The sequence below is a fragment of the Pelodiscus sinensis genome, chromosome 11 (assembly GCF_049634645.1).
Source record: "Pelodiscus sinensis isolate JC-2024 chromosome 11, ASM4963464v1, whole genome shotgun sequence".
In the NCBI taxonomy this organism is placed as follows: domain Eukaryota; kingdom Metazoa; phylum Chordata; order Testudines; family Trionychidae; genus Pelodiscus; species Pelodiscus sinensis.
In genome coordinates, this window is record NC_134721.1 from 34654288 (window position 1) to 34680551 (window position 26264).

At 50.3% G+C, this 26264-nt stretch overlaps 2 protein-coding genes across 2 annotated transcripts; both read right to left on the reverse strand.

The window, feature by feature from the left end:
* Positions 1 to 1610: 1610 nt before the first annotated feature.
* On the reverse strand, positions 1611 to 18021 carry TM7SF2 (transmembrane 7 superfamily member 2). Its single transcript, XM_075939142.1, has 11 exons — positions 17739 to 18021; positions 14642 to 14816; positions 14181 to 14377; positions 13824 to 13878; positions 13283 to 13477; positions 11694 to 11797; positions 10982 to 11101; positions 9032 to 9200; positions 8509 to 8589; positions 8233 to 8355; positions 1611 to 7545 (listed from the first exon to the last, which is right to left on the reverse strand). The coding sequence occupies exons 2-11, from the start codon at positions 14697 to 14699 to the stop codon at positions 7385 to 7387; spliced, it is 1263 nt and encodes a 420-aa protein (XP_075795257.1). The 5' UTR covers positions 14700 to 14816; positions 17739 to 18021; the 3' UTR covers positions 1611 to 7384.
* Positions 18022 to 19744: 1723 nt separating this feature from the next.
* Positions 19745 to 25715, reverse strand: LOC102463208 (toll-like receptor 5). Its single transcript, XM_014580301.3, has 2 exons — positions 25564 to 25715; positions 19745 to 23181 (listed from the first exon to the last, which is right to left on the reverse strand). The coding sequence occupies exon 2, from the start codon at positions 23171 to 23173 to the stop codon at positions 21209 to 21211; it is 1965 nt and encodes a 654-aa protein (XP_014435787.2). The 5' UTR covers positions 23174 to 23181; positions 25564 to 25715; the 3' UTR covers positions 19745 to 21208.
* Between the last annotated feature and the right edge of the window lie 549 nt (positions 25716 to 26264).

The following is a 26264-nucleotide window of genomic DNA, read 5'->3' on the forward strand; positions in this document are numbered from 1 at the left end:
TTTTGTTTCCCAACAGACTGTCTTTGTCATTACAATCTTTCAGCCCACTGAGATGAAGGAAGGTCCCTCATGTAGCCCACTCACTAGCCTAGGTTGCCCATCACTGGTGTAGATTTACTTCAAGATAGAAGCATAAAGTGGGAAATGAGTCACTGGAGATCATCCCAGGGCAGAGCTGGGACTAGAACCCCACTCTGCTGAGTCCCAGTGCTCTATCCGCTATGCCACATGGCCATAAACACTCCTGGGCTATGGGCCATTCAAGGAGTCAGAATAACCGGTTCCATGCACATACCATTCTGTATTAGTCTGCAGGGTTTTCCTGACTTCTGCTGGCTTGCAACCTTTCTGAAGCACTTTGCAAAGTTTGAGACTCCGCTGTAGATGTGCCCTTTTATGTTGGTACACAATTGAGCTGTGTGGGCCTCTCATGGACCTAAGTCCTGAAGGGATCATTGTGATCATCCAGTCTGATTTTTCCCCATCCTCCAAAGACACTAGAATTTTCCCCAGATGCTAGATTAAAACTAGGGATGTTAGAATGTAACCAACTGTTTAAGCAATAAGTTGGTGCTTATTGGTTAATGGCATTGGTTACACTCAGCTGGCTCCTGGGGAGAAGGCTTCCTTGCAGCAGGGAAGCTGCCTCCCCAGGAGTGAAACAGGCAGGGGCTAGCATCCCGGTTCCCTGGGAGGCAGCTTCTCTAAGGCAGGGAAGCCTCCTCCCTGGGAGCAGAGCTGGCAGCATGTAACCACTGAGATGTTCAACAGTTCACAAAGATATTTAGTTTTACCTTAAAGACTCCAGGCAGTGGCCAGCCGGCCTGTTGCTCTAGTGTTTACTCACCCTCCTTGCTAGGAAATTGATTTCTTTCAAAATTACATTTATGATTTGTCTAACTTCAACTTCCAGCCTTTGGATCTTGCCATCTCTTCCTCTGCTAGACTGAAAATCCAAATAGCCCCGGGCACAGAAAAGAGTTCCTAGGCCAGTGGTTCTCAAAGTATTAAACAGATCTGACTTTAACTTTCTCATGTTAGTTTTGCAAACTTCATTTTAAATAAAGAAAAATATTAATTTATGTTCAACACAAAAGGGCCCCATGTTTTCTTTATTTATGGCAGAGGTGGGGAACTTTTTTGAGATCCGGGCAACTGACCCACAGAAAAATCAGTTGGGGACCACGTAAGTGAGAAGCGAAAGAAAAAAACCCTCCAAAAGTCCCCAACCCTCATTGGTGTGGCCCCCAACTTCGCTCCACTGGTGCTCCAGCCCTGAGGGGAAGGGAGGATTGAGGTTCAGGACTTCCCATAGGCCAGATTTACTCTTCTGGCATTCCAGAGTTAGTCAGTTTTGTGCCCCCCACCTCCGCGGACTCTGAGGTTGGGACAAAAATGAGGGGTTCAGTGTGTGGGACAGGGTTGCTAGCAAGAGGGGTGGGGGTTTAGGATCTGGGCAGGAGGTGAGCTCCAGGAAGGAGTGAGGGTGCGAGGTCTGGATGGGAGATAGGGTTCGGGAGCAGGCTGGGAGTAGGGTGTCTGGTGAGGGGGAACAAAAAACAGGACTATGTAGCACTTTAAAGACTAAGTAGGTTTATTAGGTGATGAGCTTTCAGGGGCCAGACCCACTTCCTCAGCAGAGTGTGGCCAGGAGGGAAGATACAGGAGCAAGGGAGGGGGCAGGAGTGGTCTAGGGATCTAATAGTGTAGTCAGTTAACCAATTCACTGATAAAAGCTTATAGATTAATGCTATAGACTACACACATTTCCCACCCCTCCATCCCCACCCACCAGTAAATTTTTTAGCAGGCTGGGCAGCAGCCTGGCTCAGTACTAGCTAGTGATGGGTCCAGAACCTACCCCCGCTGAATCTCTGCATTTAAAGTGTATTAGGAGCCGGGTGGGCAGGCAGCTTAGCTCAGTTCTGGTTCATGCTGGGTCTGGGAGCTCAGACCCTCCTCTAAACAAGCTGCTGCCACCCTGCGCTGCTGCCCCTTTATCAGCGGCAGCAGCACAGGGCAACAGGCAGCCGGTTCACGAGGGGAGCTGGTTTTTAAACTGTTTCCCCTCACGACCAGCTCCTACCTGGCACCCTGCACTGCTGCCTCTGATTCAGAGACAGCAGCACTGAGTGGCAGGGCTCCTTGGGAGCGGGGCTCAAACACAGTAGCTGCCGGCCCCATCCCCAGGGACTATAGAATAGTCGACTGCAGTGCTTTTTTTGTTAAAAAAGAAAAAAGTGCCAGTACACCAGAGGAAAAGTTGTTGAAGAGAAAAAAAAAGCCAGGGTGGGCCTAGCATTGCCCTTTTAAGAGACATGGCCCCTTTAAGACACGTGTCCCAGCTGACTGTCACACATTTCTATACAGAGGTGCCCGTATGCTCTGTTCTTTCCAGGTAAGCTCTGACTGGAGGTGCCGGTACCGCGTACCAGGCAGTACTGTCACAAAAAAAACACTGGTTGACTAACCGATAACAATTCATGAGCTTACTTGACTATTCAATTAATTGATATTTAACATCCCTAGAGTGGACTGGGGGTAGAGAGTCTGGCCAGGAGGAAGGGTGCAGAAGTAGGGTGTCTGGCCAAGAGGGAGGGTGCCGGAGCAGGCTGAGAGTAGGGTGTCTGGTCAGAAGCAAGCTGGGGGTGTGGGGTCTTGGCAGAGGGGTAAGTGAGGGGGATTGGGGTGCAGGGTCTGGGCATGGGGGAGGGCGCTTACCTGGCTTTGTGCCCCTGTCATTCCCAAGCACGGCCTCCTGCTGCTCCCATTGGCCAAAACTCCAGTCAAGGGGAGCAGCAAGGAAAGCCTGCAGTGTGTCACTGCACTGCTGTTTTCCCAGCAGTGTGGGGATAGGGGTTGAGGAGTGACAGTGCATGGAGCCACTTGCTCTGCCCCTCTCTGTGAGCTGGCTCTGCCGGGGAAGGTTGGAGCTTTCTTTCCCACCACCAACCCCTGCGTCCTCCAAGCAGGAAGCTGGAGCTGGTGCTTCAGCCCCACGGCTGCAAGGCTAGACCACCAGCACAGGCTCGACGGAAGGGGGGGCTGAGCTGAAGCCATGGACCACCTGTCAGGTGGCTGCACTTTGAGAGTGTTACCTGTGTGGCTGGTTGTTTCCTGTATTTAAGAGCTGACAGTTTGCTTATCTAGCCCTCAAAAGCATCGCAAACATTTGATTTTGAACTCAGATTGAGACTTGAGTTTAATATATTTTAATAAAATCATCATCACTTCAGTGCACTGTTCAACACGCCAGCTTTCCCCAAAAGGGGAATTTCCCCAATACTTAAAATTACAGACACAGCAAACAGACACAGCAAACCGAACTGGTATTCCGCTTCCAGCCAAAGCAGACTCCCAGCTGTGACTCGGTCTTTGGGGCTTGTATTCAATCTGGTGTTAGCTCAAGCTCATGTGTAGCTCCTACCCTGACTCCTGCCCAAACAGATCTCTAGCCTGAGTTAAATGGTATTTTGAAATCAAGCTAACTGGCCTGTAAGGGGATGGAGGTTGAAACTGGAGGGCTACTGCCACTCAAGCTAATAATGCCGTAGGGCTACAACAGCTTGAGTGACAGGAGCACATCATTTGCTAATCCCATCACTCTGTACAGCTCCATATTGTTTCACGGTGCAGTTGCTTTCACGCTGCTCTCAGTGTATATCTACACTGCTTTCTGAAGCATGACTGCAGCTTGGGGGGAGAGGAGGTACCTGTACTAGCTTCACTCTTAACTAGCCTGGCTAAAAACAGTAAAGATGCAGCAATATGTGCTGTGCAAGAATCACAGAACTGGAAGGAACCTTGAGAGATCATCAAGTCTAGTCCCCCATCACTCATGGCAGGACCAAGCAGCATCTAGACCATCAACCCTGCACATCTACATTGCTAGTTTTAGCCACACTGGCTAGCTGAAAGGTACTTTGGCTATGCCAGTCTAGGCTGCACATGTCCGATTGCTGGGCAGACATACTCTCACTTGAATTCAGCTAGAGTAACTCCAGTGTACTCATTTGAGCTAACTGTTGCAGTAAGACAAACCCTTCATCTCATCATGACCTGTGCATCTGTCAGGCTGAACTTTCTGCTGCAGCCTTGCACCTCGTTACAGCCACAGAGGAGACTTCAGATACAGTCCATTCTCAGATAGCCAGGTTGCAGCCAACCATGGTGGTTGTGATATGGTTAGATTCTTTCATTAAAGCATTACCAAATGAGCAATGAGCTCCTTCGTGGTCCCTCACAGAAGGCAATGCTTTAAGCTTGAGTGAAGCACAGAGAAATGCAGGTCAGACATCTAGTGCTGGTATGAAAACTTTGTGGGTTTTGTTATACATCCAGGTATACCACCTGTGATTAGGATGTTGGCAGGACAGCTTCCAAGATATAGAGTTTGATTTTGTTGACTGTCAAAGGGAAACCTTCCTAGAATACAGGTGATGGTGGCATGTAATCTATGTGTTACAGTAGAACCCAGAAGCTCTAACTGGGATTTGGGCCTCATTGTACTTAGTGCCGTACAAAGGAGATACTGGCGGCTATTCTCTGACTGAGTACTGACCCAAGTGGTCCAGGATGGTTCTAGAAGATTGTGCAGCTTAGTTGACTGTGCTGTCCCCTTGGAGTCCATGGTGATTTCAGTGCCCCAGTCTGGTGTCTAGTGAGGCAGTGTTGCAAGGAGCTAAGTACAGGACACTTTCCCTAGTGCTGATCCCAGTGTCCAGTGAGGTGCTAGGGGGGTGCAATGCTGCAGGAGGTGAGGCAGGGGACTCAGGATGGGGTGTTCCCTGTCATTGCTGTCACCTGGGAGGTGCAGAATCTAAATTGTTGGAGGTGCCACTCTTAAATGAGATATCAAATTGAGCCCATTATTAAATATCCCAGGCCTGTTCCAGGAGTTGGGGGCGAACCTCAGCATCTTGTTCACAATCAAATGTATGCAGTGTTGTCAGATGTACTAGTAACTACATTCTTCTGTCCTAAATAGGCCTAGTTGTTTGAGTTCAATAGGATATTTGCATATTGACATACTGTTGTGTGCTGTTAAACAGTTGGGCTGTGTCTACACTGGCCACTTATTCCGGAAAATCAGCCACTTTTCCGGAATAACTTGCCAGCTGTCTACACTGGCCCCTTGAATTTCTGGAAAAGCACTGACGATCTACTGGCAAATTGTTAGTGTTTTTCCGGAAAAACTATGCTGCTCCCGTTCGGGCAGAAGTCCTTTTCCGGAAAACTGTTCCGGAAAAGGGCCAGTGTAGACATCACCGTAGTGTTTTCCACAAAAAAGCCCCGATCGCGAAAATGACGAGCGGGGCTTTTTTGCGGAAAAGTGCGTCTACATTGGCACGGACGCTTTTCCGGAAAAAGTGCTTTTCCGGAAAAGCATCCCGCCAATGTAGATGCACTTTTTCCGGAAATACTTATAACGGAAAACTGTTCCATTTTAAGCATTTCCGGAAAAGGGTGCCAGTGTAGACGTAGCCCTGCTGTGTTCCACCTCAGAGGCAGTGGCATAAAGTGATTTCTGCATGTGGAGCACTTGAGTAACATACGATTGTATTACTAGTAAGATCCTCCCAGCAATGCTGGTACCAGGTCTCTTTCTGACCCCATATCTGGGTATATCTTACTTAATCAACTCCCTGCCATTGCAGGGACCTTGGTTCACCTTGGTCCCTCCTACTTTGTGTCTATGACACTTAGGGTAAGTCTACACTGCACCATAGCTTGAAATAAGATACGCAATTTGCGTGGCTCAAATTGCGTATCTTATTTTGATCTTATTTCGAAATAGCTTATTTTGTAGTTTGGTGCCAACTTTCGAAATAACCGGCTGTTCCGAAATGCTCCTTACTCCTCGTGGAATGAGGCTTACAGGGATGTTAGAATAGTGAGCCCATTATATTTTGAAATAACGGGCTTGCTGTATCCCAAAATAGCATTGCAGTGTAGATGTAGCCATGATAGCTTAGGCTCCTGTAGGCTGTAGTATCTTGGTCTCATTTCAGTTGTCAGGTTCAGTGTGTTGGTGGCTTGTGATACGCAGGAGTCAGAATAGATGACCTGGTGGTTCCTTCTGGACTTAAATTTGATGACTCTAGGAAAACTCTGGATACTACTTATAGATGAGTCATCTACTGCAGAGGTCCCCAGACTGAGGCACGTGCCTCTAAAGGGGTGTAGGGGAATGTTTAGAGGCACATGGGGGTAGGGAGGGAGTACCACCCAGTTCTGCCCTGGCTGCTGGCCCTGGCTCCCCATGCCTAGGATTCTGGCCACCATCTTCCTGTGCCTGGGGCCCTGGCCACCAGCCAAGGCTCCTGGTCAACACTCTGCTCCTGGCCTGGCTCTCAGCTCTGGCTCCAGCCTCAGCCCTCATACCCTTGTCTACATCCCCCCCTCCTAGAGCCGTGTCCTTGCTCCCAGCCTTAGGTGGGGTGGTAGACAGAGGTAAGGGGGAGTGTGAGGTAAAAAACTTGGGAACCACTGACCTAGTGTGAACTGTGGGGAGCACGGACAACTTCGTGTAGGTCTCTCTAGACTCCAGGATGGGGAGAGAACCATCACCTGCTGATCACACACAGCAGCTTGCAAAGCACTTTGAGTCTGTTCTATTTCTGCACCCACTCTGTGGCACAATGGCTTTCTATTGCAGTACTGGCACAAGGTGGGTTGACTGGCAGCTGCTGAGAGCCTCTTGAAGGTCCCAGAGACATAGGAGTTCAGCCTCCGTGAGCCATCCACTTTCTGTGAATTGATGCGGTCCCACAAACAAATCTACAGTTCCAAGTGGGAAACTGCCATGAAGGCAGCATCTTGTCTCCTAGGCACCGCGCCACTTGCCTCGATTTGGTCACAGTTCCTCTTCAGCCTTCACTGGCAAAGCTCGGTGCAGCCCCAAACTGCCTTTGCGCACCAGGGATAAGCAGCCATTAGTGTACAGTAGGGCTGAGGGTGTTTGGGGCACAGCAGATCAAAGCGACTTCAACTGTGGATGTTCAGAAGGTGGAAGTCTCCCCACTTGCCCTGGGGGCTGGATTTATTCCATAACAAAGAAAAAAGCCTCATCACGGGATGATCTTCTCTCCCGCAGGGGCCGGTTGCGAGCAGCATTGTTCAAACCACTTAAAGCTAGACAGTGCATAGCTCCATGGAATAACACACTGGAGGGAAAATTCCTGTATTTCCAGTGGGATGGACTTAATCCTCTTTGGGGACTGGCTCAGCGAGGACGTGTCATAGCACAGATGTGGTAGGGGATGACAGCGTGCTCCAGTGATTAGGACAGAGGCTAGTGTCCCACCAGCCTTTGGGGCAATGTCGGGCAGATGTGAGTTGTCAGGCCTGAGTCTGCATGGAGCATGCAGTGCTGGGCCACATCTCAATAAAGGTAAGGGAAGATCCTGTAGGGAACTCGCCGGCAGTACTCCTGCCAGGCCAGCCCGTACTTCCGCAGGCACTGGTGCTCGTCCCGGGCCTCCCGGTGAATCAGCAGCATGGTGAAGTAGATGACGTAGAAGTAGGGCAGGACATGTGTAAGGCCTGTGGGGAGGGAAAGACATGGTGCATGAGGAAAGGAGTCCAGGAGCCCTCCCTCTAGGGCCTCTAGTGCACTGGTTCTCAACCCACGGGCTGCTGTGGTCTGGTCAACGCACAACTGTGGCCATGTGACATCCTCAGGCCATACAGGGAGGATATATGTTGTATGGCTGCAGCCCCCATACCACACAGAGAGCGGAGTCTGTGGCCCATAATGGTAAGTAGCTTGAGAGTCAGTGTCGTAGTGGATAGTGTCTGAGAGCTGAGCAAGCTTGTCTGTGGTGTAGATTCCTCCCCACTTCCATGCCAATGATATAGTGATGCCAGCACTTTGATGGGGCGACTGGCACCCTCCACCCTGGAACTTCAGGCCAACCAGACCAAGTGTCTTCTACATGGCTGGAGTATGGGGCAGCATATTGGGGCCATCTGCTTAGGACACGACTAGGATGTTGGGCCAGCACAGGCACCTTCTCTGGCTCATGAAAGACACAATGGGTGCCCCACAGTAGACACTATTGCCCTGAAGGCTAGAGAGATGCTCCCCTGCTTTTATTGCAAAGGGCAGTAGGGATATGGCCTGCATGTCCTACAGGCTCAGATTCAATGGGGCCACAATGCTGTGGGCAGAAGGAGACAATCCCCTTGTGAGCCTTTCCCCCAGCCCCCCCATGCAGGATTTATACTCACCACAGGGCAGCGACCAAGCCAGAGCCATGATGAGATCCCCCAAGTAGTTAGGGTGGCGCACAAACCCCCACCAGCCAGACACCAGGAGCCGCCGGCCTGTGGCTGTGGGGATGGTTTTGAGACCTGGGAGGAGAAGGGCATTACCCACACGGCATCCATTCCTCCCACTCTCTTCCATTAGCCAACCCTCCCTTAGCATTCCCGTCTTCTCCCCTTCTAGGCTCCTTCACTCCAAGTCCCCCTACAACTTCCATCCCAAAGGCAGCTTCAGCTCACCAGCTACTCGGGGATCGTTGGGGTTCCTGCGGAAAGTGTTCTTCTGGGAATTGGCGCTGCGGAAGATGCAGTAGCCCAGACCTGACAAGGAGAGAACCAGAGTGAGGATAGGCTGTGGGAACTCTAGGTAAGGGATACTGGGACTTCTGCCATGGATTGGTAAGGGAACGGACTGCTCTGGAGAAGACAAAGGGATGGATGAGAATGGTGGTGGATGCTAGCCTAGAGCGTGGCATTGAGCAGGATTTTCAATCCTTAGGCTTCAGAGTGTGGCTTGAGGCTGGTCAGGAATGGATTTCACCCCAGTGTACAGCAAGGTGCATTGTAGGCTTGGTGAGGCAGGGAGAGTTTGTGTGCATTGGGGCTGGGGGTAAGATACTGTGTTAGATGAGGTCATGGAGTGAAGTGAGGGGAATATTACACCTATTGGTCATGCCTAAGTGGATCCATTGGTCTGAGGGAGGAGGAGGGGGGATATGGGCCTATTAGTTTGGTACGTGAAAGGGGATCACCCAAGCCTCACCATTCAACAAGAGGATCCCGACAGCCATGGGCAGGCTCAGCTTCTGGGGGTGGTTGACCAGGAAATAGGCCTGGAGGCTGTAGGTGAAGGGCACCCAGGCAAGGTCCCCAAAGGCCAACATGAAGCCAAACCCATCATGCACAATGTCCATGGTGGTGAGGATGGCCTCCTGCAGGACACAGTGAATTCACATCCAGCACAGATAAAAATCAGTAGTAAGAATTAAATTATTTTAAAATCCCTAAATCTCTTCAAAATTAAAATTAAAATTAATCTATGCTAAGGCCTAACCATGCTACAATATATTAAATCATTTAAATTAAAAAAAAAAAACAATATTAAGCAGGATATGTTTGCTGCCAAGTTTAAAGAAAATTAAAACATGGAACTGCTTGACATCACTGGCTAGGCACCAGGAACCAAAGTTTGTTGAATCGCTAAATCTCTTGGCAGCAGTCTCTTCTGCAGGTGCAGAGAGAATATTTTTAGATTCAAAATTTGTATCCACATCTGCATCTGCAAAATTGAGCTGCGGACATTCGCATCCATGTCCACAAGTATGTCCACAAATTTGCAGGGCTCTAAATATTTTCATTTCATCCTATTCAACTAAATCAGTTCAGCAACTGGTTGTTTTGAAGTTAAGAAATCAATTGGGAGCCAAACAGGCAGGAAAGCTAGTTTTTCTCTTCCAATCTATGAAGAAAAACTAGATGTGAGAGGATGAGGTCTATTAGTTCTAAAATCTTGAATGACACGGTGACCAGAAACACAGTTAAATTCACTAACTACAGATACTTTCTTTGTTTGTGTAATCGTTTTTAAAGAGAACATATTTATTTATAAACTTTTTTAATATGTATTAGCAACAAAGCAGTTTTATTATATTAAAAACTCTAACATGTTGTTTATAGGGATTTTTTAATTGAATTTTAATTTCCATCCAAATACAGCTGGACATAAATTGCAAGTAAACATGAATCATCATATTGTGAATAAATACAACATTCACCATCTTCTAACATAATAAAAAGTGTAAAAATTAGAAATCTGAATACATGCACAGGAAGCTGATTAATTGCTCAAATAAATGTATACATAGAGGCTACATCTACATTGGCAAGATTTTGCGCAAATACTTTTAACGCAAGAGTTTTTGCGTTAAAGTATTTGTGCAAGAGAGCGTCTACACTGGCATGTGCTTTTGCACAAGAGATGTACTTTTGCGCAAAAGCATCCGTGCCAGTGTAGACACTCTCTTGCACAAGAGAGCTCCGATGGCCATTTTAGCCATTGGGCTTTCTTGCGCAAGAAATTCATGTTGCCTGTCTACACTGGTCTCTTGCGCAAGAACAGTTGCGCAAGAAGGCTTATTCCTGAGCAGGAGCATCATAGTTCTTGTGCAAGAAGCACTGATTTCACACATTAGAACGTCGGTGTTCTTGCGCAAGAACTCCCCACCAGTGTAGACAGGCAGCATATTTTTGCGCTAAAGCGGGTGCTTTTGCGCAAAATCATGCCAATGTAGACACAGCCATATACTGTGTCCTCCTTGTTTGCAAAAAGAAGTGCTGAATTTGGTATATAGCCAGGGTACACTTGGTTGCAAATTAACATTTTTAATAACTACCAACCAATGAGAATCAACTTTTTGTTAAAAAAAAACCTCTATAAAGTAAAAATGCAAAACTTGATTAATAACAATTATTTAAATTGCTTTGCTTTAAATCAATCCATCCTGAATGCATCTGTGCTTTATATCACCAACTCCCACTCCCTTCTCAGTTGGGTCCTCTCTCTCCCAGCCTCACAGCTTGGACCACTGGACTTTCACTCTCCTCCCAGACATGGGAAGAGAACGCACAAGCCTCCTCTAGAGTTTCCTTTGTATCCCCTAGCCTAGTGCAGGCCCCAAGCCAAGGCTAAGCCAGGGATGTAAGAGCGACTCACCTCATTCCACAGTGCATCCACCACATAGAGCAGCTGGAAGGCATTGACCAAGAGCATGGCCAGCGAGGGGCTGCCTCGCAGCTCAGTTTCTTTCACCAGCATGGCCATGTTCACCAGTGCCTGGCAGGAGGGGAGCAATCAGGCAGAGTTTGGAGAAGATCTGCCTCCTACCCTGCTCCTTTCCTTGCCCCCTACACCCTGTCTGCCCAGAGAAAAAACACCTGATTGCTGAATGGGACCCCAAACATCTCTCTGACATTCTGGAGAAACCAGACTGGTATCCTCCTCTTCCCACTGCCCAGCATTTGACCAAAGGCAAATCTAGCCCCGTGTAAGACCATACTTCCTGGTTTACTCCTACCCCTGCATCAGACCAATGGGCCCATCCATGCTTGGCATCCCACACTCCTGCTGCCCCAGTTCAGACCAATAGGTCTGTCCAGTGTGGTATTCCGCACCCCTCCCCACCATGCTTGATCAGACTAATGGGTCCATCTAGGGCAGGATTTCTGGCTGTGGATAGTATCTGGTACACATGGACATCTGAGTGAGGAAAATTCCTCTGCCAACCCTTCCCACAGGACTAGTGCTCCCCTGCAGCAGGTTCTCCGATTATCCTTTGACTTAGCAAGTGTTACCACACAGGTCACCACAGCCATGGGCCCATGGGGCTTTCTGCAGCAGGGAGCGCACTGAAACCCCACCCACTTACCCAGCCCAGGAGGCCTGGACGCAACTCGCAGAAATACTTCAGGTCGAAGGAGCCGACGCGAGGGTTCAGCTCGTGGCCCATGAAGAAGTCATATATGGGGTTCCCTGTGTGACCAATAGCACGTCAGGCTACTCTTCCTTCCTTTCCCTGCCACCTTGGACCAGACCAATAGGCCCATCCAGCCCAGTATCTCCCCTGCTGCCTCAGATTAGACCAATGGGTCCAACAAGCCTGGTATGCTCCCCTCCCTGCCGCCCTGGATCAATCCATGTGTCCCATCCCGCTGGCCTGGTAGTCCCCCTTCTGTTGTGTTAAATCTGGATGGCTACATCTAGACTGGCATGATTTTCCGCAAATGCTTTTAATGGAAAAGTTTTCCGTTAAAAGCATTTGTGGAACAGAGCGTCTGGATTGGCACGGACGCTTTTCCGCAAAAGCACTTTTTGAAGAAAAGCGTCCGTGCCAATCTAGACGCGCTTTTGCGCAAAAAAGCCCCAATTGCCATTTTTGCGATCAGGGCTTTTTTGTGCAAAACAAATCTGAGCTGTCTACACTGGCCATTTTGCGCAAAAGCTTTGCACAAAAGGACTTTTGCCCTAACAGGAGCAGCATAGTATTTCTGCAAGAAGCACTGATTTCAGACAGTAGGAAGTCAGTGTTCTTGTGGAAATTCAAGCGACCAGTGTAGACAGCTGGCAAGTTTTTCCGCAAAAGCAGCTGCTTTTGCGGAAAAACTTGCCAGTCTAGACACAGCCGATGTGTCTGGTCTCCAATGGGTGCTGTTGCTGGATGCTTCATTAGAAGGTGGAAGGGTGTGAAGAGAGGAGGGCCTGATATCACAGGGGTTAAACAAAGCCTTTTAGCCCAGCTAGCCATGCCCTGCTTTACCTGTTGCCGATGCCAGGCCTGGAGGGAAGATAAAAGGAAAGGAGCCTGGCTCAGTTAGGAACTGACCAGCAAGGAGACAGGAGTGTGGTTCTGCTGTCTGCAGGATAGGTACCAAAGCCTGTCAACTTGGCCAGCCACAGGAGCACATAAACTTCCAACCCCACCTCCTAGGACACAGGGGGAAACATGCTAGAACCCTACTAAGGGGAAATCTAGACTCTTGGGGCCACGCCCCAAACTTAAGGACTATACTTATATAGTGGGCTGGAGTTTCCAGGCCAGGGCACCAGCAGCAAGGTCTGCACCCCTTTTCTGCTGGCTAATTTTGGGACCTAACCACTAGGCCATGCTGTTGGCAGGGAGACCTGGCCCCCAAAGTTTAAGCTCCCTATAAGAAAAGTGGTTCCTTCCTGACCCTTATCAGCTGACCAGATACCTCCCTAAACTCCTTGCAGTTTGCACACCACGACTGGCATCACTGTCTGCTTTACCCTGCACTTTCCATTGATACACTAGGTGTGACCTGTGTATCTAAGAGAGTGTCTCTGTGTATCCCTGTGTATGTGTGATGCACAAATGCCAGTGTGAGCATGTCTGTGCATTCACACGTGTACATAGATACATACATCTAAGTATGCGTGTGTGTGTTTGTAGAAGATTATCCCTGTGTCTGCATGCCCCATGGGAGAGGACAGACTCACCTGAGTTCCCACCAGGTGCCAGTGCTGTCTCTGGAGCAAAGAGGGACTTGAAATAGAGGAGGAAGCTGAGGCCAAAGGCCAGCAGCAAGGCCGAGAAAGCCAACTGCAGGAAGTGGTCATAGATGTAGCTGAGGCGGAGTCCGGCTGCCAGTCCAGCCCCCACCACGAGGGCTGTGACGCCCATCGCATGGAAAGCTGCCGTGTGGGAAGAGAGAAAGCAGGATTAGGAGAAAGGAGAAAGCTGATTACATACAGCATCACTTTGTGACTTTTAGTCGAGGATCCTTGTGTCTCAGCCCATTGTGTTGTTCTGGGCAACTGAGGCACAGAGAGGGAAAGGGACTTGCCCAAGGTAACACAGAGAATCTGTGGCAGATCCCAGATCCGAGGAGTCCTGACTCCTTGTTCAGACCCACTATGCAGCACTTTCCCCCAATACTATTACTTGTTACAATGAGGATTCAGTAAGTGATATGATCGGCTGCAAATTCTGGGGCAAGGCACAGTCGATTTCCCCTCCCACACCACACCTGACACCCACCATTGATACGATACTGGAGCCGCCTCTTGTCTCGAAGGACGATCCCTTCTGTGACCTGTGGGAAAACAACACAGCCTATTGGCACTGATCTCCCTGCTCTTGACTCCAACCCCTCATGACTCATCCTCCCTGGAACTTCATGCACAGCCATGTAGATTAACTTATTTTGAGCAGGTGTCTGCCTATATGATGCAGCTATCTGGCCATGATCTGGCTCAGCCCATGGCCCATGCAACTTGCATGTGCCCTTGACAGCCCATGGGCAGCCAAGCAGGTACCATTAGGCAGAGGGCACCCAGCAGGGAAGGGGATGTTCTGCCCTCTCCTCTGCCCCAGTGAGGCGAGACCCAGCATTACCTTCCCCATAGGCAGCATGTAGAGGGCAGCCTGCAGCCCGACCCAAGCCAGGAGCAACAGGAAGGTGTGGGGGTTCCAGAGGGTGCTCAGGGGTGGAAGTGGAGGCGGGAAGTTCAGCACACTGGCTTGCTCTGTGCCACATGTCAGCAGGAGATAGAAGACAGTAGCTGGCATGAGAAAGATGAGGATCACGGCTCCTGCAAAGGGAGGAAGGAGGAGTTAGAGGGACAAGGTCCCCAGGGCGATCAGAATTGTGGGTGAGTGATAGGCAGCAGCATCCCTGAGAGAGAAGACCATGCAGTGAGTCAGTGGCAGAGCTGGGAACCCAGGATGCTGACTCCCAGCTCCGCCCTGCTCTAACCATGTAGCTGCATGCACAGCCCTGAAGCACAGCTCCAGTTCATCCTGCCTTTCAGGGTACAGGAGCCACTGCCTTCCAACCCCCCTCACCCTGGCCTTACCCAGGGGCCCTCCAAACTCCAGCTCTTTGGTGCGTGGGATCTTATAGCGATCCATCATCCTCCTGATGCCCCAGCCCTCGCTACCCAGGCACAAAGCTCTCCCCACAGGAACAGCAGTGGAGCTTCTCAAACCACAGTCACTTCCTCCTTCAGGAGCGGCTCTTGTGGATCAGACCTACGGGACACAAACAGGTAATTAGCACTCTCAGAGGACAGTGGGAGTCAGCTGAGACAGGTGGGAAGGTTGGAGACACAACCTGCACCGATCTGGGTTGGATGTTTAGCTTACAGCCGTGTCTACACTGCAAAATTATGAGAAGTCCTGTGGCACATTATAGACTTTAAGATGCCACAGGGTTCCTCATTGTTTTTGCTGAAATAGACTAACATGGCCTCTCTGAAACTACAACATTATGTCGACCTAACTTATGCCTGCATGCAACCACAGCAAGGACGACGCCAGGAGGCTTACATTGGCCCAACTGTGCAGCGTAGACCATGCCTACGTTGTCTGGAGTTGTCACATACACGGGGGGTGTGAAGGGTGAGACCTCCTCATGGTCTCCTAAGTAAGTGTGAGGGGGCTCTGTGGCCACCTTCTAGGTGGTCCTCAGCTTGAGTTCAGGCCGCCTCCTCCTCCCTCCCATAGCGGGGAGCCTGTGCTGGTGCTCTAGCCTTGCCCTCCCACCCATGAGGTTGGAGCACCAGTGCTGGCTTCCTGCTGGTGGGGGGAGACAGCCCTGAGCCTCACTGCACAATCTGGCTCGCAGGGAAGAAGCATTGCACCCCCCTCTCCGCTTCCCACGGCTGAGGAAACAGCAGCATGCAGGTGTACTGCCTGGAGGCTTTCCCTGCTACTGCCATTGGCTGGATTCCAGCCAATGGGAATAGCAGGAAGCAGTACTTGGGAGTGATGCAGGGTGCAAAGGCAAGTAAGTGCCCCTCACCCCCTCAAAACCAGACTCCCCCAGCCCCTTCACACCTTCCCTCCACTGAGACCCCGCACCTTCACCCTGCTCCTGCCCCCTCCCTCCTGGCTAGACACCTACCCCCAGCGTGCTTCTGTCCCCACTGCTCTGGCCAGACACCCTACCCCCAGCCTGCTCCTGCACCCTTCCTCTTGGACACACACTGCACCTTCCCTTGCTCTTGCCTCCTCCCTCTGGCCAGACACCCCAATGCCAGCCTGCTCCTGCAACCCACCTCCCATTCAGACCCCCACCTTCACCCCCTCCTTCACTCCACCTCCAGCCCAGACTTTGCACCCTCACTCCCTCTTGCACCCCACCTCTCACCTTAGAGCCTGCACCCACATTCTTCTTTCTGGCAGCCCTGTCACACACACTGAACCCCCCATTTTTGTCCCAACCCCAGAGCCTGGGGAGGTCCACAAAATCCACTAATCCTGGAACCCAAGAAGAGTAAATCTGGCCTATGGGAAGCCTTGAACCTCAGTCCTTCCCTCCCTGTCCCTCCCCCTTCCCCAGTGGGGCTAGAGTGCCAGATGAGCAAAGCATCTCAGTTGGGGGCCACATCAGTGAGGACTGGGGGGTTTTGAAGGAATGTTTTTTGTTTGCTTGCTTGTTTGTTTGCTTCTGACTTGTGTGGTCCTCAATTGATTTTTCTGTGGGTGAGTGGCCACTGACCCAAAAAAAGGTTTCCCACCCCTGCCATAAATAAAGAAAAGATGGGAAGCTTTTTACTTTACTTAAAATGAAGTTTGATAAACTAACATGAGAAAGTTAAAGTGTTTAGTCTGTTTAATACCGTAAAATCACAAATATAATGCACACTTTTTCCCCGGGTTTTTAGGCTCAAAGCCAGGGTGTACATTATACATAGGAGCAATTTTTTAAAGTTTTAAACTCCCCCTCCCCTTCACACAAAAACTTTCCCGCTGAAGCACAGTACGAGGGCTGCCGCCCCGCCAGGCTCCCAGACAAGGTGAGGAGTCGGCGGTGCCTCCAGGCGGCAGCGCCCTGGCTCACTGCCTGCCGAGTGCTCCTTCAGGCTGTGCCTGGGGGTCCCTGCGGCAGGCGTGAGCTCGGCGCGGCGCACGGGCAGCTGTCTGCTGCATGCGCGTTTTCCGGGCGAGCCTACAGGTAGGAGCAGCACATCCTTCCCTTCCGGTCTCCTGCAGCCCGGGGCTGCCTTTGGGAAGCGGACAAGGCTGGGCTTGGTGCTGGTGGGTAGGCTCCTGGCGTAGCAGGGCAGGCTGTGTTGCCGCCTACAGCCAGAGACCAAGACATTCTGGACTTCAAAAACAGGTTACCTCCTGTTCTCCTGTACAATGGGGTGCGCATTATACATAGGTGTGCATTATACTCTCGATTTTACAGTAATTTAAATTAATATTTCTTTTCGTACTGGTTAAATTAAACGGTTCTCTCTCGCTGCAGCACTAGCAAAATGGCTCGGGTGTAATTATGTAATCAATGGCGAGTTTCCATTAGCAATTGGTGATCCACAGAAAGGTTTACATGGAGCCTGGTGGGCCACAGGCCAAAAAGTTTGAGAACCACTGGTCTATAGATAAGGGGAAGACGAGGTTACTGGCTCAGAGAAGATCTGGAAACGTTTCCAGCAAGAGTTAGATAATAGCCCTGTCTGCTCTGGAGTTCCTGGGCCACAACAGTGTTTTGTTGTAAAATATGTTTGTGGAAGGGTCTAGGGCTGGGATGATGGGGGGAGGGGGCTGCACATAAGGCCTGAGAGGGAGGAACCTCTAATGGGACCAGCAGGTGGGGCAGCAGGTCAGGTCTGAGGGCTGGCAGAGCTGGGGTGCAGAGACCAGGAGGCTGCCGGTCAGGGCAGAGGGGCATTGGCTGGCCTGGGGGGGAGGCCAGGAATAGAAGCTGAGGCTGCCGATTGATACTGGGGAGCCCCAGCAGGGCGTGAGGGGGGAGCCCGGGGCTGCAGGGCATCGGTGTCCAACAGGGAAGGCGGGTCCGTGCAGCCCTTGCACTGACAAGAGGGGAAGAATTTCCAGCTCGCCTCTTTCGCACAGCCCCGTCCCGGACCAGGGCGCCTGTCAGCCCCAGCGCCCGCCGCCCCTCACCGCTGCCTCCCTCCCGCTCCCCTTTCAGCGCAGCCCTACCTGAGAGCCCGGCTGCGTCTCTCCAGCCGCGGGGGCGAGCACGGCTCCGGATTCCCCCCGTGCGCACACCCCTCCCCCGGTGACAGCAGCAGCAGCTGTAGGGCCCCCGGTCATCGTAGCTCGTCCCCTCGGTCCAGCCCGTCTCTGCGGCCGCACAGCCAATCCGGGAGCGGGGAGCGTGGCCGAACGAGGGGCGCCGCCGGGGCGTCGGGCCTATGAGCGTGAGGCCGAGCCTCTTCTGAACCGAGGGGGTGGAACAAGCTCCCTCGTCTCTCTCCTCACTGGCCCAGAGCCGTGCTCATGGCAGTGGCTCGTCCCAGGAGCTGCCTGGGATGGGCCATGGGCGGGCCTGGAGTGTGGGAGCGCAGGGTTCACCGTTCCTGCCTTAGCTGGGAGAGGCGCTTGCGAGGGCAAGGAGGCAGCAGAAGGGAGGTGCCGTTCGGGGCTGGTTCTGCACAGGCTCCCTGCAGCTGCCACCGCTTTGGTCCCTGCGGTTTAACTTGTATCTAGGGCAGGGCGACTCAACTTGGGAAGCCACAATGATCCTCACAGCACATACCGTGTGGTTGCAGATACATGCAAATAGCTTATTTCACACAATGCCCCAGTGCTCCCAGCACCTCCTCCCTGGAGCTAGAAACCCCAACACCCTGTGACTGACTGTTCCAGCCGGCCCGACCGGTGCATCTTTCAGTGCTCACCCCACCTGGGAGAGGCCTCACCGCGGTTGTGGAGCGTGTTCCCAGTGGAGGCATAAGGGATCATTCGACAATGGCTTTCCCTGTTGATCGATCCACGTCTTGACTGCCACGTTGTGCCGACAATCAGCTGAGCCTGCCATTTTTTTTAATGAAGGGGGGGATATTTAAATCCCCGCTTCATTGACTATGTCGGTATGTCTAATGTACATGTCTCTGTCAGCAGAGGCATGTAGTCTAGACATACCCTATGTAATTGGGCAACAAAATAGCAAATGAAATTTAATGTTGATAAATGTAAAGTAATGCACATTGGAAAAAAATCCCAGCTATATGTACAATATAATGGGGACTAATTTGGCTACAACTAATCAACAGAAAGATCTTGGAATCATTGTGGATAGTTCTCTGAAAACATCCACTTAGTGTGCAGCAACAATCAAAAAAGAAAATAGAATGTTAGGAGTCATTAAAAAAGGGATAGAGAATAAGACTGAAAATATCTTATAGCCTCTATATAAAACCATAGTATGACCACATCTTGACTATTGTGTACAGATGTGGTCACCTCATCTTAAAAAAGATATATTGGCATTGGTAAAGGTTCAGAAAAGGACAACAAAAATGATTAGGGATTTGGAATGGGTCCCATATGAAGAGACATTAAAAAGACTTGGACTTTTCAGTTTAGAAAAGAGGAAAAGAAGGGGGGATATGATCGAGGTTTATAAAATCATGACTGGTATGGAAAAAGTGAATAAAGAGAAGTTATTTACTTACTCCCACAATAAAAAAAATTAGGGGTCACCATATGAAATTAATAGGCAGCAGCTTTAAAACAAACAAAAGGAAGTTTTTCTTCACTCAGCACACAGTCAACCTGTGGAACTCCTTGCCAGAGGATGTGGTGAAGGCTAGAACTTTAACAGGATTAAAAAAAGAGCTAGATAGATTCATGGAGGTTAGGTCCATCAATGGCTATTAGCCAGGATGGGTAGGAATGGTGTCCCTAGCCTCTGTTTCTCTGGAGGTGGGTGACAGGGGAGGGATCACATGAGGATTACCTGTCGTGTTCCCTCCCTCTGGAGCATATGGTATAGGCCACTATTGACAGACAGGATACTGGGCTAGATGGACCTTTGGTCTGATCCAGTATGGCCGATCTTATGTTCTTATGTCGACTAACCGATAAGAATTCATGAGGTTACTTGACTATTCAATTAACTGATATTTAACATCCCTACCTTATACTCCCATGTCCTTGCAGCCCCTGGCACATCCCAGTTCTCAATAAATGCTCTTCTAAAATTGCATGAATTAATTTGAAATTTTATTGGCAAAGATAACAACAAAAAAATCAACACAGCTTTTCAGTGAGACCGTTTAGGAAACAGCACTCATACAAAAACCCAGCTCCCGGCCGAAAGCCCCAACCACGTCTATAAACACTATCATTAATCATGTTGTGTATTGTGATGGTTTCTAGAGTCCCAGTCATGGGCCAGGATCCCATTGTGCTAGGTGCTTACACATGCAAAACCAAAAGATGGTCTCTGGCCCAAAGAGCTTGCAATTTCAGGCCACATCTACTCTCAACAGTTTTGACAACAGTATTTTTGCCACCATACAGCTGCAGCTATTCCAATATCAGTAGCACAGTCTTTGCCAGAACCGTACAGTCTCACCATGGAAGGCTGTGTCAGCAAACAGCGCACTGCAATGTGAATAAGTGTAGCAGTGCCCCCTGTGACTCTATCTGGCATGCTGCCTTGTGGGTCATTTCTGAAGTAGGGGCAGGGGCATTTTGTTCTGCATTTGTAAAGCACGGAGCACCAGAGGACTCTGACTTGGTTCCTACAGTAACACAATATAATAGTAATTACCAGTACCAGCCCTCCCATTGGGTGAACGCTTGCCTAGGTCTAAGTAAGGATAAAAGGTGTGTTTTTAACACATTCAAACCCCAGTATAGACAAAATTATTGTGGGTTTACCTTGGTAAACTAACATGCTAAAATTGCAGCTCACCTGGGCTGCATTATGATTTGAACATGCCAACAGGTTTAAGTAACAGATGTGGGCTCACACGTGTTAAAAATCACACCTTGTTCTCTAGGTAAGGCATGATCCCACTGGAATGTAGCCAGTGACTGAACCTGCATTTGTGCTAAACGGAGCCTGCCTAATGTCCACAGCATACCCATAATGCTCCAGAATTGAGAAAGCATAGCCCCTACTTTGTCAGGAGCTGTACGTTAGTATGGGATTTCAACCTATTCTGCTGGCATTAGAGGAACAGGGCTGATGACTGTGAGTATTTTAATACACCTAAGCTTTAATAAATCTCCAAGTGCCTCTACTGCAAAATGGGCAAAGGAGAATTGCTGTACAGCCGAGGGCAGGACAGAATATCCAGACTCCCAGTGCCCCTGATCTAACCGCTAGATCTCCCTGTCTTCCTGGAGCTGGAAACCAGGGAGCCTGACTCCTAGCTCTCTGCTGAGGCCCCCTCACTCCCAGAACTAGAAATACAACTGAACTCAACTCCCCTCCCCGCCCCTCCCCCATCCTTCCAACCACTAGACTCTACTCCCAGAGTCAAACCCAGATGCCTTGACTTCTAGTCCAGGCTGTGTTTATGCCTTTGGGAAACTGGTTCACGACTGAAGGGGACTGGGCATCGTTGTCTGTGCCAAGCGCATGGCATATGGTACAGCTTAAAAGCCACACAGGTGGAATCCTGTGCTGGGGAAAGGACGCAGCGCGGGCTATGCTACTTGACACAGCTGCCGTGGATGAAGGAAAGGAGGGGCATTGCTGGGAAGGGAGGGGTGGGCACACGGCAGGTGATCCCTTCCTTCTTACTACTCAGGGTCAGGTTGGTGGAGTGCAGCCAAGCCTCCAGGTCCAGCAAGCTGCAGTGGCAAAGCAGAGAGACCTCCTGGAGATTCAGGAATGCTAGTGCATGGAGCGGCTCAAAAACAGACGGTGACAGAGTCATCAAGTGGTTACTCTGCAGCCCTAACACCTGCAGGGAATGCAGGTCCTGGAACGACCTGTCTGGGAGCAAGGCTATGAGGTTCCCAGAAAGATCCAGAGCCTGGAGAGACACCAGTCCCTGAAATAGACCCTCAGGCAAAGTCTGGAGGTTGTTTCTGCTGAGATTCAAGATCATCAGCCTGTCTAGATGGTGGAAGACATCCACACAGCCCCCTGAATTCCAGACGATATTCAGAGAGTTCTGGGAAAGGTCCACCACCCTGAGCTGGCTTTGCCTGGGTGTGGCTCTGTCCTGGTGCTCAGAGCACGTTGAGAGCAGGTTGTGTGATAGGTTCAGGAACTGCAGGGCAGGGATGCCCCTCAGCTCGTTCCAGATGCCTCTGAGGTCTTGCATGCGGTTGGAAGACAAGTCGAGGAAGGTCAGGTTTGTGGAAAGCTTCCCAATCCCCCAGGCATGCTTGATCCTGTTCTGGCCCAGCAGCAGGCGCTCCAGGGCAGGGAGTCGCCCTGGCGGTATGCGTGAGAGGGCATTGTCCTGCAGATCCAGCATCCTCAGAGTTCTCAGTCCCTCCAGGGCATTGTGCTGGATGGCCCCAATGTGGTTGGACTTGAGGTTGAGGTGCAGCAGTGGGGATTGGCTTAGGCGCTGGAGAACCTCCGTCTTCAGCTCCCCCAGCAGATTGTGAGAGAGGTCCAGGGTGCAGAGGTGCTGCAGCCCAGCAAAGGTCTCCCCATGGATCTCGTGGATCTGATTGGATGCCAGGCGCAGCATTCTCAGCTCAGGCAGACCCGAGAAGATCAAAGGGCCCAACTTGGAGAGGAAGCCATGAGACATGTCAAAGGAGAGGACTCTGCTACGGATGAGCCCTGAGAAGGTGGAAGCAGAGAGGCCACGCAGGTTATTGAACCCAAAGCCCCTCCCAATGGCCCCTGAGTGCTGCAACTTCAGATGCCGTATCTGGGCACCCCCCATGGCCTTGAAGAACTGTTCAGCACCACCCACATCCCATGGGTTGGAGGAGACATCCAGGGTTTCCACTGTGATGCTGTGGAAGGGACTGGGGCAGGTGCGGTTGTACCAAGGGTCTCTATAGGACAGCAAGTTTGACGAGAGATCTAGGAGGGACAGGTGTTGTCCCCCAAGGTGGGTCAGATCCTCCCCGCAGATTGCCTTGATCTTGTTCAACCGCAGATGGAGGGATGTCAGCAGCTTCAAGCCCTGGAAAGAGGAATCAGGTCTCAGCCTCTTTATTTGGTTCCCTGTGAGATCCAGCCTTCGGAGGGACACCAAATCCTGGAAATAGCCGCCTTCCAGAACAGCCTCATCAAGGCCATTGACATCCAGCAGGAGCACCTCAAGCTGCCGCAAGCCGGCCAAAGCCATAGGATGGAGGCTCAGCTTCCTGTTGCCCCCAAGGTCCAGAAATGTGACATTGGCCACCTTCTCAAAGGCCTTCTCTCCAATGGAGAGTGATCCCCCCAGCTGATATCCCAGAGACAGTTTCCTCAGCCTCTCCAACCTGGGGAAGGAGGAGGCTGAGATGTTGGAGAGGAGGTTGAAATTCAGCAGAAGAATCTCGGTGGATGAATCAATTTCTGGCACCGTTTCATGGAGTTGAGCTTGGCAGCTAGAGATCACCGAAGACTGGGCCACGGAAACATGACAGCTCCGAACATCAGCCAGGGCAGGACTAGAGCTCAGCAACCAGAGCGCCAGGAGCCAAAAGAACCGGCGCATGGTGGCACCTACCAAAGAGTGAGAACAGTGTTACTCCACCGTACCCCCTTTTGTAATGGGACACTTGTATTGTGCCTGCTGGTGGTGCTAGATGCAGGTGCAATTCACCCATTCTGGGTAATACACTAGCTCCCTCTCATCATGGCTGGTTGATGAGGTTGCTACTGGTATAATAAAACTCTCTGGCTGTGTCTAGACTGGCCAGTTTTTCTGGAAAATCAGCCGCTTCTCCGGAAAAACTTGCCAGCTGTCTACACTGGCCGCTTGAATTTCCGCAAAAGCACTGACTTCCTACTGTAAGAAATCAGTGCTTTTTGCGGAAATATTATGCTGCTCCCATTTGGGCAAAAGTCCCTTTTGCGCAAAACTTTTGCGTAAAAGGGCCAGTGTAGACAGCCCAGATTTGTTTTGCGCAAAAGCGCGTCTAGATTGGTCACGGACGCTTTTCCACAAAAAGTGCTCTTGCAGAAAAGCGTCTGTGCCAATCTAGACACTTTTTTCCGAAAATGCTTTTAACGGAAAACTTTTCTGTTATAAGAATTTCCGGAAAATCATGCCAATCTAGACGCATTTGCCTCTCTCTTGAGGGAGTCTGCTTGAAATCCCAGGTTTGATTCCCACTACTAGTAACAACCCACCCAAAGGACTAGCGGTATACAGAGACAGCAAGAAATCTAAAAGGGGACTGGTCTATGGCTATTGATTTTAGCTGGCAGGTGCGCAGACACCATTGTGATGGTCTGCAAGATAAATCCCATAGACTGAAGGTGTCTGCCTGTAGCTGGGACAACAAGAAGGGTCTCCATACATGACAGCTGGCAAGATCCTTTGTCAAAACATATTGTTTCCCTGACAAAATGGCTTTTGTCTAAATCTGAGTGTTTTGTTGACATTTTTCATGTCATGGAAAAATTTCCACTTGTCTGATAAAAAAAAAAATCTGGAAACTGAAAAATGTTTAAATAAAATAATGTTGGTTTGGGTAAAATGTATTCATCTTTTTGTTTAAAAAATCAGCTTTTAGTCTTCAATATGTTTTTGGGTAATACATTTTGGCTACGACTAGACTGGCATGATTTTCCGCAAATGCTTTTAACAGAAAGGTTTTCCGTTAAAAGCATTTGCGGAAAAGAGCATCTAGATTGGCACAGACGCTTTTCCGCAAAAGCACTTTTTCAAGAAAAGCATCCGTGCTGATCTAGATGCGCTTTTGCGCAAAAAAGCCCTAATCGCCATTTTTGCGATCAGGGCTTTTTTGTGCAAAACAAATCTGAGCTGTCTACCCTGGCCCTTTTGCGCAAAAGCTTTTGCGCAAAAAGACTTTTGCCCGAATGGGAGCAGCATAGTATTTCCGCAAGAAGCACTGATTTCTTACATGAGATCGTCAGTGTTCTTGAGGAAATTCAAGCGGCCAGTGTAGACAGCTGGCAAGTTTTTCCGCAAAAGCAGCTGATTTTGCGGAAAAACTTCCCAGTCTAGCCACAGCCTTTGTGTTATGAAAGCAATAAAACAATATTTTAATGGAAAACTGAAACAATGCTCCCAACCACTTTTTGGTTCATTTTTTTCCATCAAAGAAACAAGAACTTCCTATAGGAACATTAAAGCAATAAAATAAAGATAATTTGCATTTTCTGAGCAGCTCTGTCTCTAACAGAACCTGGGCTTGTGTCGAACGTGGAGTGAGAGGGCCATCCTAAGGGCAGTGGAGCTAGTAGCTGATGTTGCATGGGCTGGAAGGGATCTCAAGGAAGGTGTTTGTAAAGCACTGGGCACAAGGGGGCCCTGTGCATGACTGGCGCTCTTAAGTACTACTTGGATGCAGATAATGAAGGTGGAAGGGATCTGTCTGGGATCTCGGCATTGAGCAGGTTGAGGGATGCAAGATCTAGGGGTCCCGAGCAGGTGATTTCTTTCTTTCCCATGGTGCTAGATGAGTGAGTATAGAGGGAGCTGAGAGGACACTTGATTTGCAATTTCTGTTGTGTGCTAGAGCTGTAAGGTGCAGGCACAAGTAAAGCCAGAAGGCTCTCCAGGGTAGCTGTGTGTGCGTTTCCCTCCCTCATATACTTGCTGCCTCAGGAATCGGGTACAGGGCACTGCAGCTGGGGGAATGGGGAACCAAGTAGCTTCCCTCTCCAAGGCAGTGACTTCTGGCAGTACCCAACAACTGCCCAGGAGCCTACGAGAAACGAGTGTGAGGGGGCTCAGCTCAGCTGGCAGTAACTTGCTCCTTCCTCTCAGCAGAAGGCCCCAGGGACAGCTCCCTTGGAGCAGCCATACTCACAAGGCACCCCCAGACCCGCACTGCAGGCACCCTGCTGTATCCTCTCGCTGAGCTGCCCCTTCCACCCAGCATGTCCCCCATCCCTGCTGGAGCCTCTACTCACCCTGACCAAGCGAGGATTCGTGCTGGAGGCACCACAGAGCAGTCACGTTCACCACCTGTGCCCTTTGCTGTCCACCCGTCTGCTCCGGCTTTATGTAAGCCTGCACCGCGGAAGAGGACAGCTGTCTCCAGACGCTCTGGCCCCCACCTCGGCGGCTGTTTACTCAGTGGGAGTTCAGGAACTTGCAAAATGGGAAGTTGGGGGAAATTCCCCTCTGGCCCCCTTGCTGCAGTTACTGCTTCCTGAGGCCTTTGCTGTGAATGGTCGCTGGTCTTGCTAGCAAGCTGGGGTTAGTGGCCTTACATCTTCTTGAGGCAACAAACCACAGCCATGCTCTCAGCCTGCCTGTTCTAACTGCTAGACATCACTCCCACCCAGAGCTGGAATAAACCTAGGAATCCTGACACCCAGTCTCCTACTTATAACAGTACATGTGTGAAAGGCTGATCATTTGGACTGGGACTCTGGTGACCTTAGGATGCTTCAGATCAAAACGTCCTTGTACCATCCTGGTCCCTGGTGACCAGCTTCAACTGAAAAATGAGGCTGGAGAATCCCTGAGTTATGGTTGGCTTGGATACCCTGTGGGAATGTGGGCAGATCATGGAACCACTCTGGGCCTCTATGTCCCATCTGTGAAATGGGGGAAATATTTGTGTATCTGCCTTGTTTATTGAAACTATCCTGGCAGGGGCCGACTG